Source organism: Rattus norvegicus, chromosome 16 (assembly GCF_036323735.1).
Source record: "Rattus norvegicus strain BN/NHsdMcwi chromosome 16, GRCr8, whole genome shotgun sequence".
Classification (NCBI taxonomy): Eukaryota; Metazoa; Chordata; class Mammalia; order Rodentia; family Muridae; genus Rattus; species Rattus norvegicus.
Genome location: NC_086034.1, coordinates 9,859,234 through 9,873,290, shown reverse-complemented (window position 1 = coordinate 9,873,290; position 14,057 = coordinate 9,859,234). Strand labels below are relative to the sequence as shown.

The following is a 14,057-nucleotide window of genomic DNA, read 5'->3' as shown; positions in this document are numbered from 1 at the left end:
CAAATTATCAAAAGAGCGAAAAGTGCAGTCAGTCATGTTAGTGGGTGTTTTGTTTGCGAGATGACCAGGCCACTGTGCCCAGCCCACTGACGTGGGGTGTCCTGGTCTTTGGTGTTTGTGGGTGACTTTTATTTCATGCTGACTTTGATTTCAGACTACATCAACCTGTTCAGCACGAAGTGTCATGGATGTGATTTCCCTGTGGAAGCTGGTGACAAGTTTATCGAGGCATTGGGGCACACCTGGCACGACACCTGCTTCATTTGTGCGGTATGTTTCTAGCCTGGAGTTGCAACGATCTGAGCAGGGGACGGAAGGAACGAAGGGCAGACTAGCTGGCTACCCCATGACACACAAGGATGCAAGTGTGGTACTCTGGTGCCGTAACAGTTCCGAAAGTTCACGATGCCATGTCTCGATACAGCACAGGTGAAGAGAGCTGTGTTACGATCATCTAGAGACCAAAAGCAGCAAAGTGCCCTAGGATTTGGAGAACCAGCATGCTGTCTTGCCAGCCATGGTGAGAGCAGGAAATGGTGGCTTAGAGAAGCAGGTGGCTTCCCAAGGTTATATGCCGTCTTGGTTATGAAATGTCGAGAAAGCTCTCCCGTGAACCCAGTGCTTGGCTTATTGACCAGATCTGTGAAAGACTGAGATAAGGTTTCTCTTATCCCTTTAGAAAGCCGGACTGAGTATCACTTTCCTTTCCTAAGTGGTCCTGTTCCCCATGTAGAGCAGCCAGCAGATAAGCCTGAGATTAACTATTAACTGTGTGCAGTCAGCCGAAGCAGCAGGGTATGGTGCTAGGAGACTGACCCTCCCTCCAGAGGGCTTTGTGCTGAGGTGAGACTGTGAAACTGCTTGCCACTATTCAGACTTGAGATGGAAACAGGAAATGCTCATCCTTAATACATCCCTGCAGTGTCAGGCTAACTGGCTTAACTCTATTTAGGAAAATGGATGTGCTGTTAGTATTTTAAGAACCAGAGTTACTCGAGGTGAACTTGGGGCATATATGACATATCTGTGCTGTTTAGGGGATGAAGCGCAGTTGGTAGACATGCATGATGAAGCCCTGGTTCAGTCTTGACCGTCATATAAATCAACTGTGGTAGCTTACACATATGATCATTGGGAGGTGGCGGCTGGAGAATTGGGAGTTCAAGGTTATCCTTAGTTACATGGGAACTCAAGGCCAGCTATGAATATAGGAAACCCTGTCTATAGATAGATAGATGGATAGATGGATGGAGAGAGAGAGAGAGAGAGAGAGAGAGAGAGAGAGAGAGAGAGAGAGAGAATGAATCTGTGCTGTTTAAGCCTGGATAAGCTTATAGAGACTTAGAATGGAGAATACGTCTACTCATCAAGTTTACTGCCATATGTTCTGAGTTCTACACGTAATTCTTTCTCCCACTGTTTGTGGGGTGCCTTATGTTCACTGTATATTAGTTTCCTAGGGTATTAGTGTAATAGGCACAGTATTATAATAATAGCACAGCTCTCACAGTTCAGCAGAACAGAAATAAAAACTCAAAGGGCTTATAGACAGCCACGCGATCCATTCCTTAGCTAATTACAGCATTCTAGTCTTTGCTTCTACTGTACATTGACTCTCTTGTGTGTGGGGTGGGGGTGGGGGTCAGGGTCTCCAGCTAAGTCTGGATGACCTTGAGCTTCTTTTTGTTTTGTTTTCGCAGGGTCTCACTATGTAGCCTTGGCTGTCCTAGAACTCATCCTGTAGACCAGACTGACCTCGAATTCATAGAGATCCACCTGCCTCTGCCTCCCACGTGCTGGCAGGCACTCGCCATTATGCCTTGACCTTCTGATCTTCCTGTCTCTACCTCCCAAGTCATATTTGTATTTTCACGTGGTTTCTCCTCTGTGCATGTATCTGCCTCTGCAGCCATGTCCTTCCTTACAAGGCTACAAGTCATACTGGAGCAAAGGTTACCTTCCTCCTCTATAAACTCATTTTTTCCCCTCTAAACAGGGTTTATTTGTGTAGCCCTGGCTATCCTGGAACTCCGTTTGTAGACCAGGGTGGCCTCAAACTCAGAGACCTGCCTGCCTCTGCCTCCTGAGTGCTGAGATTAAAGGTGAGCGCCACCGTGCCCAGCTGAGTGACTCCATTTAACTGACATCTTAATTACATGTGCAAAGGCTTCCCTTTCGTGTGGACTCCTTGCTATCCCCAATGCACTGGGTAGGTTGGAGATACTGGAGGTTAAGACTTCAGGACATAAATCTGCTTGTTTAAGATGTTTGCTTGTTTGCTGTACTGTCTATGTGGGCCCTTAATGACTGAGTTCCTAGGACCTTGCTGCCACCGCCTCCCAGGCAGCTTGAACTGTGAGTATGTACCACTGTGCCTAGTCTCTTTTTTTTTTCTTTTTTTCTTTTTTCCGGAGCTGGGGACCGAACCCAGGGCCTTGCGCTTGCTAGGCAAGCGCTCTACCACTGAGCTAAATCCCCAACCCTGTGCCTAGTCTCAGTATAGGAATTTTTTGTTTTTCAAGACAAGGTTTTTCTGTGTAGCCCTGGATGTCTGAGAGCTCACTCTGTAGACCAGGATGGCCTTGAATTCAGAAATCCGCCTGCCTCTGCCTTCCAAGTGTTGGGATCGTGATTCAAATATTTACCACTCTTAACATTCTTTGAACAAATTCTTTAGTTGGTTTTAAAACATCTTTAAATATATCAGGATTTCTCAAAAAAAAAAAAAGACATTGTGTAACTAGCTGCCTTTAGGATGGCCTTCTGCATAGCTGGGGTTCAGCCAGGCTGAGCATAGAGCTTTGACTCTTAATTTCAAGTCTCAGCTTGCTTGACACTGATTACAAGTCTGGATGCCCGGTGTCTAGAAGGATCCAAGAGACTTGGAGAAGGTCCAGGAAGAGGCATAGAGGCTGAAGAGACAGAGGGTGTGCTCCTTGGAGAGGGAATCATGGCAGAGGTCATTGAGGGACAGCTCCCTTGAGTCTGCTATGTGGGATTCACAGAAGTTCTAGAATAGAAGCAGGAGGAAGTAAAGTTTGGGGGAGAACAAAGTTCCGGAGAATTAAGACAGGCAAGAGACCCGTAGCCATGACTAGCTGATTTGCCAAGAGAAGCTGGGCAGATCTTGTCCCTCGGAAAGTGTCATGGAGACTGTTGGATCTTGAGCCAGCCCCATGAGGTTCCCACTGCTCTATGTAGACACTGAAGTAGAACGTGGTTCTAGAGTTTGGGAAGAAATCTTTAGGTGGAAAACTTTGGGCCTGCCTCTGTCTTCTCTCCCTCTCTCCCTCCCTCCCTTTCTTAGACTAAGGATTGACCCAGACCTCTGTATGTGTTAGACAAGTGATCTGCCATTTACTAAATCCTTAAGTCACATTTTCCTCCTCTTCCTTCCCCCTACCTTCCTCCTCTATTCCCTTCTCCCCCTCTTCTTCCTCCTCCCCCTCCTCTTCCTCCTCCTCTTCCTCCCCATCTTCTTCTTCCTCCTGCTCGTTCTCAAGGTTCTTCTTCATATCATTTTACATTTCCAAAATCCCTTCCTTGTTTGTTAGCCCAGGCTAGCCTCCTGAGTTCTGGGAATGCTAGCATGTACCACCAAGCCTGGCTCTAAATCACTTTCGTTTTGTCTGCAAAAAGGTCTCACTACATAGCTTTCCCTGAAGTAGAAGTAATCCTCCTGCCTCAGCCTCCCAAGTGATGGAATTATAAGTCCGTGCCACAATGCCCAGCTTCCAAATCACTTTTTAATGCATATATGTTTTCATATGATGTTTTTAACCTGAACACATAATAATAATAATAATAATAATAATATCAAAACAACAACAAGAAATCAAACAGCCAAATGGCCAGCCCAACCAAACAATAAGATTCGAACTTGTTCTTTTATGGTTGTATTGTTTCTTCTTCAGTTAAATCATAGAATATAGCACATTCTTAACGTTGTTTTTTTTTGAGATAAAATCTCATGTGGCTCAGGCTGGTCTCTTGAACTCAAGGATCACACGGGGTAACACTTGTAACAGAAGCCAATAAACTGAAATAAAGTGAAAAACTACCTACCTATCATCCTCCAGCCCCTACCTCACAAGAAGGAGCTGGAAATATAGGTGTGCACCACCGAGCCTCCCACCCCCACATTAAATGTATAATTTTTACCATTTAAAATTATTGTGGAGTGCTGTGTGTGTGTGTGTGTGTGTGTCTGTGCGCGTGTGTGCGTGCATGCGTGTGTCTGGAGAGGCAAAAGAAGGTGTCAGAGCTCCTGGAGCTGGAGTTATAGGTGGCTATGAGCTGCCTGAAGTGGATGCTAGGAACCAAACTTTGGTTCTCTGCAAGACAGAGCGCTCTTAATTGATGAGCCATCTTCCTCCCACATTTTTTTTTCTTTTTTAAAACTTTATTGTTGTTAAGGTATATTTTTAAAAATTAAACTTTGTTGGTATTGTGTTAAGTGTATGTATATAAATGATATGTGTCAGTGAGTATAGGACATCTAGGGTGTGGCGTGAGTGTGGAGGTCAGAGGAAAACTTTCTGGACTCAGCTGTCGCCTTCTACCTTTACATGGGTCGCTGGGATTGGACTCAGGTGACCAGGCTTGCACAACTGAGCATCTCACTGGCCCTCATAGACATTCCTTAGAGGAATTCAGCTTGCCAAATATTCCTGGAATTTGGGGGGTAAGAGTATCCCAAAGCAAGTTTCCATCCACTGTTATGGAATCTAGAATGTTGACAGAAAAATGAGCTAACAGTTAAGAGCAGTTTGGGAATGCAACAGGCCAGCAATCTCTCAAATCCAAAGCTTTAAAGAAAGAAACAAAGAAAGAAAGAGGGCGGACTGGTGAGATGGCTCAGTGGTTGAGAGCACTGACTGCTCTCCCAGAGGTCCTGAGTTCAAATCCCAGCAACCACATGGTGGCTCACAACCATCTGTAATAAGATCGGATGCCCTCTTCTGGTGTTTCTGAAGATAGCTACAGTGTACTTATATATAATAAATAAATAAATCTTTAAAAAAAGAAAGAGGGCTGGAGAGATGGCTCAGCCCTTAAAGGCTAGGCTCACAATGAAAGAAAGAAAGAAAGAGGGGTTGGGGATTTAGCTCAGTGGTAAAGCGCTTGCCTAGGAAGCGCAAGGCCCTGGGTTCGGTCCCCAGCTGGGGGTGGGGGGGGAGGACTGGAAAGATGGTTCAGAGATTAAGAGCACTGACTGCGGGTTGGGGATTTAGCTCAGTGGTAGAGCGCTTGCCTAGCAAGCGCAAGGCCCTGGGTTCAGTCCCCAGCTCCGAAAAATAGAAAAGAAAAAAAAATAAAATAAAAAAAAGAAAGAATGGGTTTGGTCCCCAGCTCCGAAAAAAAGAAATGAAAAAAAAATAAAAAAAGAAAGAAACAAAGAAAGAGAGAAACAAAGAAAGGCTAGAAAGCTAAGATTAGGTGAGCTTCCAGCACATGGGCCTTCAGGAGATGAACTACCTCCAAATCATAACACATGGTTCAGTCAGCATTGCTGTATCTACCTGGGATGTTTCCAGGTAATTTTTCAGTGTATTATTTTCCATGGACCACTAGACAACCCATGTAATCCAAGTATAACTTCCCCAACTGGGCCATTATGAAGCCCCTTTCCCACCTTTGTTTGAATGAACCTCAAGCTTAACTCAGAGCAAAATTTTTTCTACCCAGAAAATTTTGAGGATTCATCTTAGTTACTTTTCTGTTGCTGTGATAAAATACTCTGATAAAGCATCTTAATAGAGAAAAGGTTTATTTTCAGTCATGGTACAATTCATCATGGAGGGAAGTCAAGGCAGTAGGAGCTGCTGGTTAGAGTCAGAAGAGAGTGATGATACCATCCGTGCCTAGGGAATGGTTTCACCCACAGTTAAGATGGGTCTTCCTACACCAATAAATGTAATCAACACAGCCCATCACGGGTGATTCTAGATTCTGTCACATTGACAACAGGCTTATTTTGAGGTCATTGATAAGATGTAGCCCCCAATTCTGCTCCCCAATAGGGATGGCTCAATAGAATGGGGCCCATCCCAGCCAGAGTGACTTCCAAGCCAACTCCTATATGTTAGGATTTTGCCCATGTAGGGTCTAGTTCACACAGTGGAAACCCAACACCTCAGACTTTTCAGAGGGTTGCCTCTGTGCAAAGCCAAGAGCACAGAACCATTTCAAGTAAGTACAGCCTACTTTGCTGAGGTGTTCGGTAACAAGAAGCATGGCACTGGGTCCTTACAGCCCTAGACATAATTCCCAGCTCTACAACTTACTAGGTCTGTGAGTAAGGTAAAAATATTTGGGCTCACTAAGTCCCAGTTTTTGAATTGTGAAATGGAGAAAAGGCAGATCTACCCCCATGAAGTTTTTGTGAGAATTAAATGAGCCACAGTGACCTTAGCAAGGATTAATTAGGTCCCTTCTTTCCAGAACGTCTTCAGCTTCAGCCTCAAAGAATCCTCTATAACTTTATCATGGAATATATGTGTGTGTGTGTGTGTGTGTGTGTGTGTGTGTGTGTGTGTGTGTGTGTGTAGTGTTTTTTCCTGAATGCACTTTTCCATGTTTTACTGATCTTTTTCCCCATAATAGCATCTCATTGAAATTTGTATCACAAAAATGTATATGATTATCTTCTTTCTGAAGGAAATTATATTAATATGTCCCTAGTAGTACATAAATAGGCCTCATTCCCTTTGGAAACTTTTTTTTTTCTTTTTTTCGGAGCTGGGGACCGAACCCAGGGCCTTGTGCTTGCTAGGCAAGTGCTCTACCACTGAGCTAAATCCCCAACCCCCAAAATAAGATTTATTATTTATTATCTATAAGTACACTGTAGCTGCCTTCAGACACACCAGAAGAGGGCATCAGATCCCATTACGGATGGTTGTGAGCCACTATGTGGTTGCTGGGATTTGAACTCAGGACCTCTGGAAGAACAGACAGTGCTCTTGGACCCCTGAGCTATCTCTCCAGCCCCCCTTTGGAAACTTTTGAATTTTTTTTTTGATTGGGTAATTTTTTCCTTTACTTTTTTTGGCTACCTTCATGAAATGTTAAGGGTGACAAGATATTGAGGGTTTCGTCTTATTTATTTCATTATATTAATAGCAATGATATTTCTGAAAGATCTTTTTTCCTTCCTCTTAATTATTTAATGAGCTTGTACTTTGATGCTTTCTTAGTTTGCTAATAGTATTTCCTTAAGTGTTAATCTGTCCTTTGTTCATTGACTTGTTAACTAGTACTGGTTCCATATACATTTTGGACAGTGCTGCAACCTTGAATGACTTAGGGATTGACCTAACTAGGACAACAATAAAGAAACAACAAATACATGTACAGGAAAGCTGGGATTGGGTGGGTCACATTCTCTGATGGCGAGGTATCAGTAGCAGTTTGGAAACAGAGTTTATTTTATACATCTGAATTGAAGAGGTTGTATACAGCTAAACAAGGAGGCAAGTTTAGCTAATGTCTATAGGGGAACAGTCTCAGGCTGTACATATCTAGAAGGAAGCCGTGGTCCACATTTCCATACACATGATCAGTGTCTTAGCTAGGGGTTCTATTGCTGTGAATAGACACCATGACCATAACAACTCTTATAAAGGAACACATTTAATAGGGGCTGGCTCACAGGTTCAGAGGTCTAGTCCATTATCGTCATGCAGGAAGCATGGTGGCACGCAGGCAGACATGGTGCTGGAGAGAGCTCTACATCTGGATCATCAGGCAGCAGGAAGAGAGAGTGACACTGGGCCTGGCTTGAGCATCTGAAACCTCAAAGCCCAGCCTCAGTGACACACTTCCTCCAACAAGGCCACACCTCCTAATGGTGCCACTCCTTACAGGCCTATTAAGGCCATTTTCATTCAAATAACCATAATCAGCACACAGACCAAGGGGTGCATTGCCATTTCTCTGAGCCTGACCAGGGAACATCTTTGCTGTTCCTATGGGTCCTTTCCTTGCGTGTATCCATGTCAATGACATACATTCAATGAAGGCATATATCACAGCATAGCATGAATTAGACATTTTTATTATGTGTATTCTCTGTTCCACTAGATTTAAGTTTTAGCCCACGATTTTTGAGAGTCTTACTTTATTCTATATTTTACTTATATGTCTATAGACAGAGTCTCAGTAGCTTGGATGCCCTTGAACTTTTGACCCTTCTCCTACGGCCTCGCCAGCATCAGGATTAGAGGCATGCCTGGTTTGTGTGGCTCTAGGAATCAAAGCCAGTAGTCTGTGCATTATGGCCATGCAACTGGCTACAACTTCAGCCCCTGGACCTCTTCACATTATGTGGTTCAACCTACATATTTGGTTCAGTCTTTAGACTTTGTAGCAGAGGGGATAAAAGGCAGGCTGCTTCTGGTTAGATGCAACAGTCCATTTTTCTAAAAGGGTGACTCTGTTTTCCCTTCCAGGTCTGCCACGTGAATCTGGAGGGGCAGCCATTCTACTCCAAGAAAGACAAACCGCTGTGCAAGAAGCACGCGCATGCCATCAACGTGTAGGAGCCTAGAGTGGCTGGTGTGGGCCAAGCCCAGGCTGCTCCTGCTACTGATAAGGAAGGAGTCAAAGAAGCTGATGATTCTTCTGGGGGGAAAGAGGGACGAGAGGAAATGATCGAGCCCTTTTGAAGTCTAACTTTATTCTTTTCTTGTACACACAGAATGTGTATTATTTTAGTTCAGACTAGAAGCCAAAAGAAGATTCTAAACCCAGCTAGTAATTAATCCACGGCTGGAATTGGACTTCAGATTTGTTTTGGGAAATGGCTCCAAGAATCCAACAGTGAAAAAGAAAAAAAAAGTTCAAAAATCATAGTCTCCCTGGCCATGTGAGTTGCCAGTGTGGGGATGGAGCTCTGGGCAGTTATGGAGTCTCTAAAGCATGCGGCGGAGTTCCAGAGAGACCCTTGGCAAGCACAGTGATATGCCAAACAGTATTTGCTGTGCGGATATTTTTAGAGCCGGCACTAAGAGCTCCTTAGCTAAGACCCATTGGACTTTCCTCACCAAAAAAGGAAGAGTTGTTCCATTAGCATCACAGAGTTACCTCTGTGCACCAGACTTCAGATGTTGAATGAACTTGAAACTCGTAAGGGGAGCTCAGACGCCTGAAGCAATGGCGGGCCACCACAGGGCAAGTGAAAACAAGCGAGACCTCCAGAGAGGTCTTAGGCTCATGCCCCCAGCAGCTGAGGAAAGATGAGATTTCTCTGCCTCTCCCCCTCTTTCCATCCTCTGAAACATCTAACGTCCCTGGAAGGCTTTGCTCCTTTTGAATTGTTAAGGCAAAGTGAAACTTGGGTTTCTCCAGTTTTGCTTTACAATGTATCAGAAGAGGTTTGAAAAAGGCAGGGTTGGGTGTAGCCTTTGTTTGGCTTGAAGAGGGTCCTTTCTGCGCATGAGCGTTCTGTGCATGTATTTCACCCCCCTACCCACAACGGCTCAGGTACATTTTCCTCAGCCCCACCCTCAAACAGGCTCAGTGGGAAAGAGAGAGAGACAGTGTCAAACACAGGATGGTAGAACAGGCTCACCTGCTCATGGGGAGAGGACTTCCGAGCTATCCTCAGGAAGAAGGCAGGAAGACCCTCCCACCTCCAGGGCTGCACCGTCCTCCTTACCTGTAATTTAAGTGCAGCATACCAAGTATATAGTCATGCTGACTGCTGCAAGGAGAAAAAGGTGCCTTTGCCATTTGGGCCAATATTTTGAAAATATTTGAATGGATTTAGAATATTTTTTGAAATAGACCTGGCCTTCAGACTTTTTTTACAACACAGGTGACTCTTTTACATAGACATGGAGTTAGGTAAGCTTGGTAAAGCTATTTAGAAGTAAAGAAAGTGGCTTCCTTTCTGGGTTCTGAGATGGCACATTTGCTTTCATTTCTAGGAAGTGCTGTTAGGATGGACGTTCATTGAAAATGGCATCGAAGCAGGGTGTGTGTGTGTGTGTGTGTCTGTGTGTCTCACTGGAGCACAATATGTAGGCACTACCAACTCACTGCCCATCTCTCCTTGGTCCTGCTTTGGATTTTTCGCTTTGCACGTTTGAAATGCTTTATAGGAATGTATTCAAACTCTTCTTTTGAGAACTAAGGCTTCCAAGAGACCGTCACCCTGCTTGAGGGTCTCCCCTCCCTGGAAGACTCTGAGTTAGTCAAACATTGTGTAGCAGGAAGTCCACAGTTTGGAATCACCAATCCCACCCAGGCAGCACCAGGGAAGGTCAGAACTGTGCTCCCACCAAACAGCTCTTCTTTACTTTATGCAAAGCTCCAGACTGAGTAAATTCTGCTGGGACAGCCTGGAGATTTGTCCAGACATGCAGAACAGTACCTTGCGTAGTCTGTTATTTTTGGAAAGTTCAAATATTCAGGGACAAGGAGCTTGCTGACGAAACAGAGGGCTTCTAAGCAGTTGATTAAAAAAAAAAACAATTATCTATTAAATGATTAGGAATTGATCGTAAGGAAGGGAAATAAAAGTCTCTACCATTACATTTCCAAAACATATTTTTAAAGGTTTTCTACATGATCACAGGCACTGCTCCTGTGTAATCGTTATCGTTTTCTGTAGGATCCTTAAGAAGAAAATCAAAATATCCCAAAGGAAAGCATCAGCATTATTCTATATTAGTTTTAAAAATATTTAATAGTTCACAAATGTTTTTAAATGACTCTTATTTTTTAAGTACAAAACGATTTTTAGAGGCTGGGTATAATCCAGGGGTACGGAGTTTCCCTAGAATTTAGAGTTCTTTAGCTTTGGTCTCCCAGCACTGCCAAAAACCAATATAAAGGTAGCAGAAAGAAGCTAGTCTCAAGAGTGGTCCACAGGTTGAGCGTGCACAGTGTTAAGATTAAGGCTGTATGGTGATCGGTTAACATCACATCTTTCCTGTGGCAGCAAACAGCTTGTACTAGTGCACAGGAGGAATACAGTTTGTCTTGTCTTCTTATTCTTGGCATTACTCCAACATACTGAAAAGCACTCACCTTCTGAGTAGAATGGCTTGTATTGGCAGCGTTTGTGTTAGCAATGTAGCCTTTGTAATGTGACCTTTTCAACCCAAGTATTCTGGGGTTGGGGTCTTTTCTCTTTCTTTTTGGTAAGTTTTCTTTAGTTGGAATACAATATGTTAGAGGTGTGCAGAAAACTATTTTGCATGGTTTTCTTTTTCTTTATTTTTCTTTTCTTTTGGGTCCGTGTGGATTCTTTTTAGCAAAATAAAATTCAGAAAAAAAAGATGTACAAAGGCTGATTTTTATTCTGTGTAAAGTTGTTTCATATGTCATAAAAAATAGTTGACATTTAGGGGTCCATTTCTTAGGGTCTTATTGCTGTGAACAGACGCCATGACCAATGCAAGTTTTATAAAGGACAACATTTAATAGGGACTGGCTTACAGGTTCAGAGGTTCAGTCCATTATCATCAAGCGGGAGCACGGCAGCATTACAGCATCCAGGCAGGCATGGTGCAGGAGGAGCTGAGTTCTACATCTTCACCAGAAGGAAGCCAGGAACAGACTGCACATCCTCAGGCAGCTAAGAGGAGGGTCTCCAAGCCCACCCCACAGTGACACACTTCCTCTAACAAGGCCAGATCTTCTAATAGTGCCACTCCCTGGGCCAAACATATGCAAACCATCACATTCCACTCCCTGGCCTCCATAAGCTTGTTCAAACACATGAGCCTATGGAGGCCATACCTAAACATAGTATAATAAAAAAGTACATTAGTCCAACTTCCAAAGTCCCCATAGTCTATAGCGGTATCAACAATGTTAAAAGTTTAAAGATCAAAGTCTCTTCTGAGATCCATCCAATCACTTAACTGTAATCTCCGAATTAAGACAAGCAACCCGCTGGGCAAACTTCACACTCTGTCATCTCCATGTCTGAGGTCAAAGTGGTCTTCAGATCCTCAACTCCTTTTCATCTTTGTTGGCTGCAACAAACTTCTTTCTCCTGAGCTGGTCCCACTCCCTTTTCGCAGCTTTCCTCAGCAGATAGCCCGTGGCTCTGGCATCTTTAACATCTTTAGGTCTCCAAGGCAGCTTGTTTTAATGTCTTGGGTCCACACAGGATCCTCCAAAGGGCTGGCTTCACTTCTCCAGCTCTGCCCTCTGTGACACTCAGGTCGATCCACTTCACTGCCTCAGCTGTTCTTGGTGATCAACCCATGGTACTGGCCTCTCCAGTACACTGGGGTCCTCCGTTGCAACCAATAGCCTTTCATAGGCTCTCTTCATGCTGCCAAGCCTCACTCCTTTGCATGACCCCTTCAATCCTGGGCCATCAATTGCAACTGAGGCTGCACCTTCACCAATGGCCTTCCATGGCCTCTCACAGTGCCCAGCCTCAGCTGCTCTTCATGACCCCTTCATGCCTTCACAACCAGTACCACTGAAAAGCTCTCAGGGAGAACTTTCCCTCGGGATGGAGACCCTCCAACTCCAAAGACCAGACCGAGACACCACAGGATGCAATCAGCAAGAGGATTTGGTTTATTGTCGGGATACACAGGCACAGGCACCTGCAGGCGCTTCAGTCTCTCGGGGGACTGGCGTGCCCCACGGAACCAAGGATGGGCTTTTTATAGGATTTTGGGGAGCAGAAGCAAGCATACAGAAGCAGATGCATGGTTACAGGGATATAATTGGTGGATTCTAATATGGCAAGGGTTTAGCCCGGGGGCAAGTTTCTTAGCTACCTTCTTGGAACATAACGACTGACTCGGCCCCCCACCAGGGTGTGGGACCTCTCCCGGGGCTTTTTTTCATTGTCAGGTGCTCAACCAAAGTCGTCCTGTTGCCAGGCCTTCAACCAAACACATCCTGCTTGGCAGCCACTGTGTACTCAGTGTTCTAACCTTTCCCTGAACCAGTCATCTTAAGTACAGCCTTGCAAAATGGCGTTACTGCTGCTAAGCTGGGGTCTTTCACCACCTGGTGACTCTTACACACGACCAAGTCCAGCCACAGCATGAGGTACAACCTTGGCATCTCTGGAACACAGCTCTCAAAAAACACTCCTCAGAAGATTTCACCTCAGTGATGCTGATCTCTTCCTTAGCTCCAGCTGACCAACATCAATTGTCTCAGTGTTCTCCTTCTCCTCTTGAATATGAAGCCAGAGCCACATGGCTGAAGCTGCTGAGTTCTGCTGCTTGCAAGAGTTGGAACATGGCCCCCTCGTTCTATTATATTTCTAACTCCTTCACTGCCAAGCTTGGCTGTGCGGCATCTTGCTCTGTAGACTGACCTTGAATTTAGAGGACTGTGTGCCTGTCTCCTGGGATTGAAGGTTTGTACTAAGTTGCCTGGAGCTAATTTAGCTGGGTGGGATCTTGCCCTGAGGTCATTACTTCCTTAATCTAATTTAATATCCTTGAACACAGGATTCATCTCCATTTCACTTCCGTGTGTCCCTTTAAAACTCAAACCATATATTTTGTATTTTTCCTTTCTCAACTTCCCTTTTTTTATTAAAATGCTTTTCATGAGATTTAACCGGAGAACAAAGTCTATGATGGGTGTTTCCAAGACTTCCTTTGTCAATGCAATTAATCTGAGTCTCTTCACCTTAGCCTCAGGCTGACTCTTCAGACAAGGGCAAAAAGCAGGCACATTCCTCACCAAAGTACCATAAAAGCAGTCTTTACAGCACATACCAAAATTCTTCTCTGAAACCTTTTGGGCCAAGCCTGCACAATTCAAATCATGCTCAGTAACAAAGACTTCCTCATTCCTACTAAGATAGCCCATTAAGCCCCATTTAAAGCATCCTACTGTTTTCCAAATCCAAAGTCCCCAAATCCACATTCTTCCAAACAAAAGCATGGTCAGGCCTACCACAGTAATACCCCAGTCCTTGCTACCAACTTCTGTCTTAGTTAGGGTCTTATTGCTGTGAACAGACACCATGATCAATGTAAGTTTTATAAAGAACAACATCTAATTGGGGCTGGCTTACAGGTTCAGAGGTTCAGTTCATTACTATCAAGGTGGGAGCA

The 14,057-nt window shown here is 44.3% G+C and overlaps 1 protein-coding gene across 11 annotated transcripts in view; it reads left to right on the top strand.

Annotated features, from left to right (window-relative positions):
* The window catches only part of Ldb3 (LIM domain binding 3), a 64,178-nt gene extending 53,048 nt beyond the window's left edge, over window positions 1-11,130 (top strand). For 9 of the 11 annotated variants that reach the window (XM_017600209.3, XM_039094753.2, XM_006252637.5 and 6 more), the window contains 2 exons: window positions 155-270; window positions 8,454-10,479. In XM_017600209.3, the coding sequence (XP_017455698.1) occupies window positions 155-270; window positions 8,454-8,543 (206 nt within the window). In that variant the 3' untranslated portion in view covers window positions 8,544-10,479. Of the gene's footprint in view, window positions 1-154; window positions 271-8,453 lie in introns of all 11 variants that reach the window. The other 2 variants (NM_001277166.1, NM_001277165.1) reach the window with 1 other exon arrangement.
* Window positions 11,131-14,057: the final 2,927 nt, after the last annotated feature.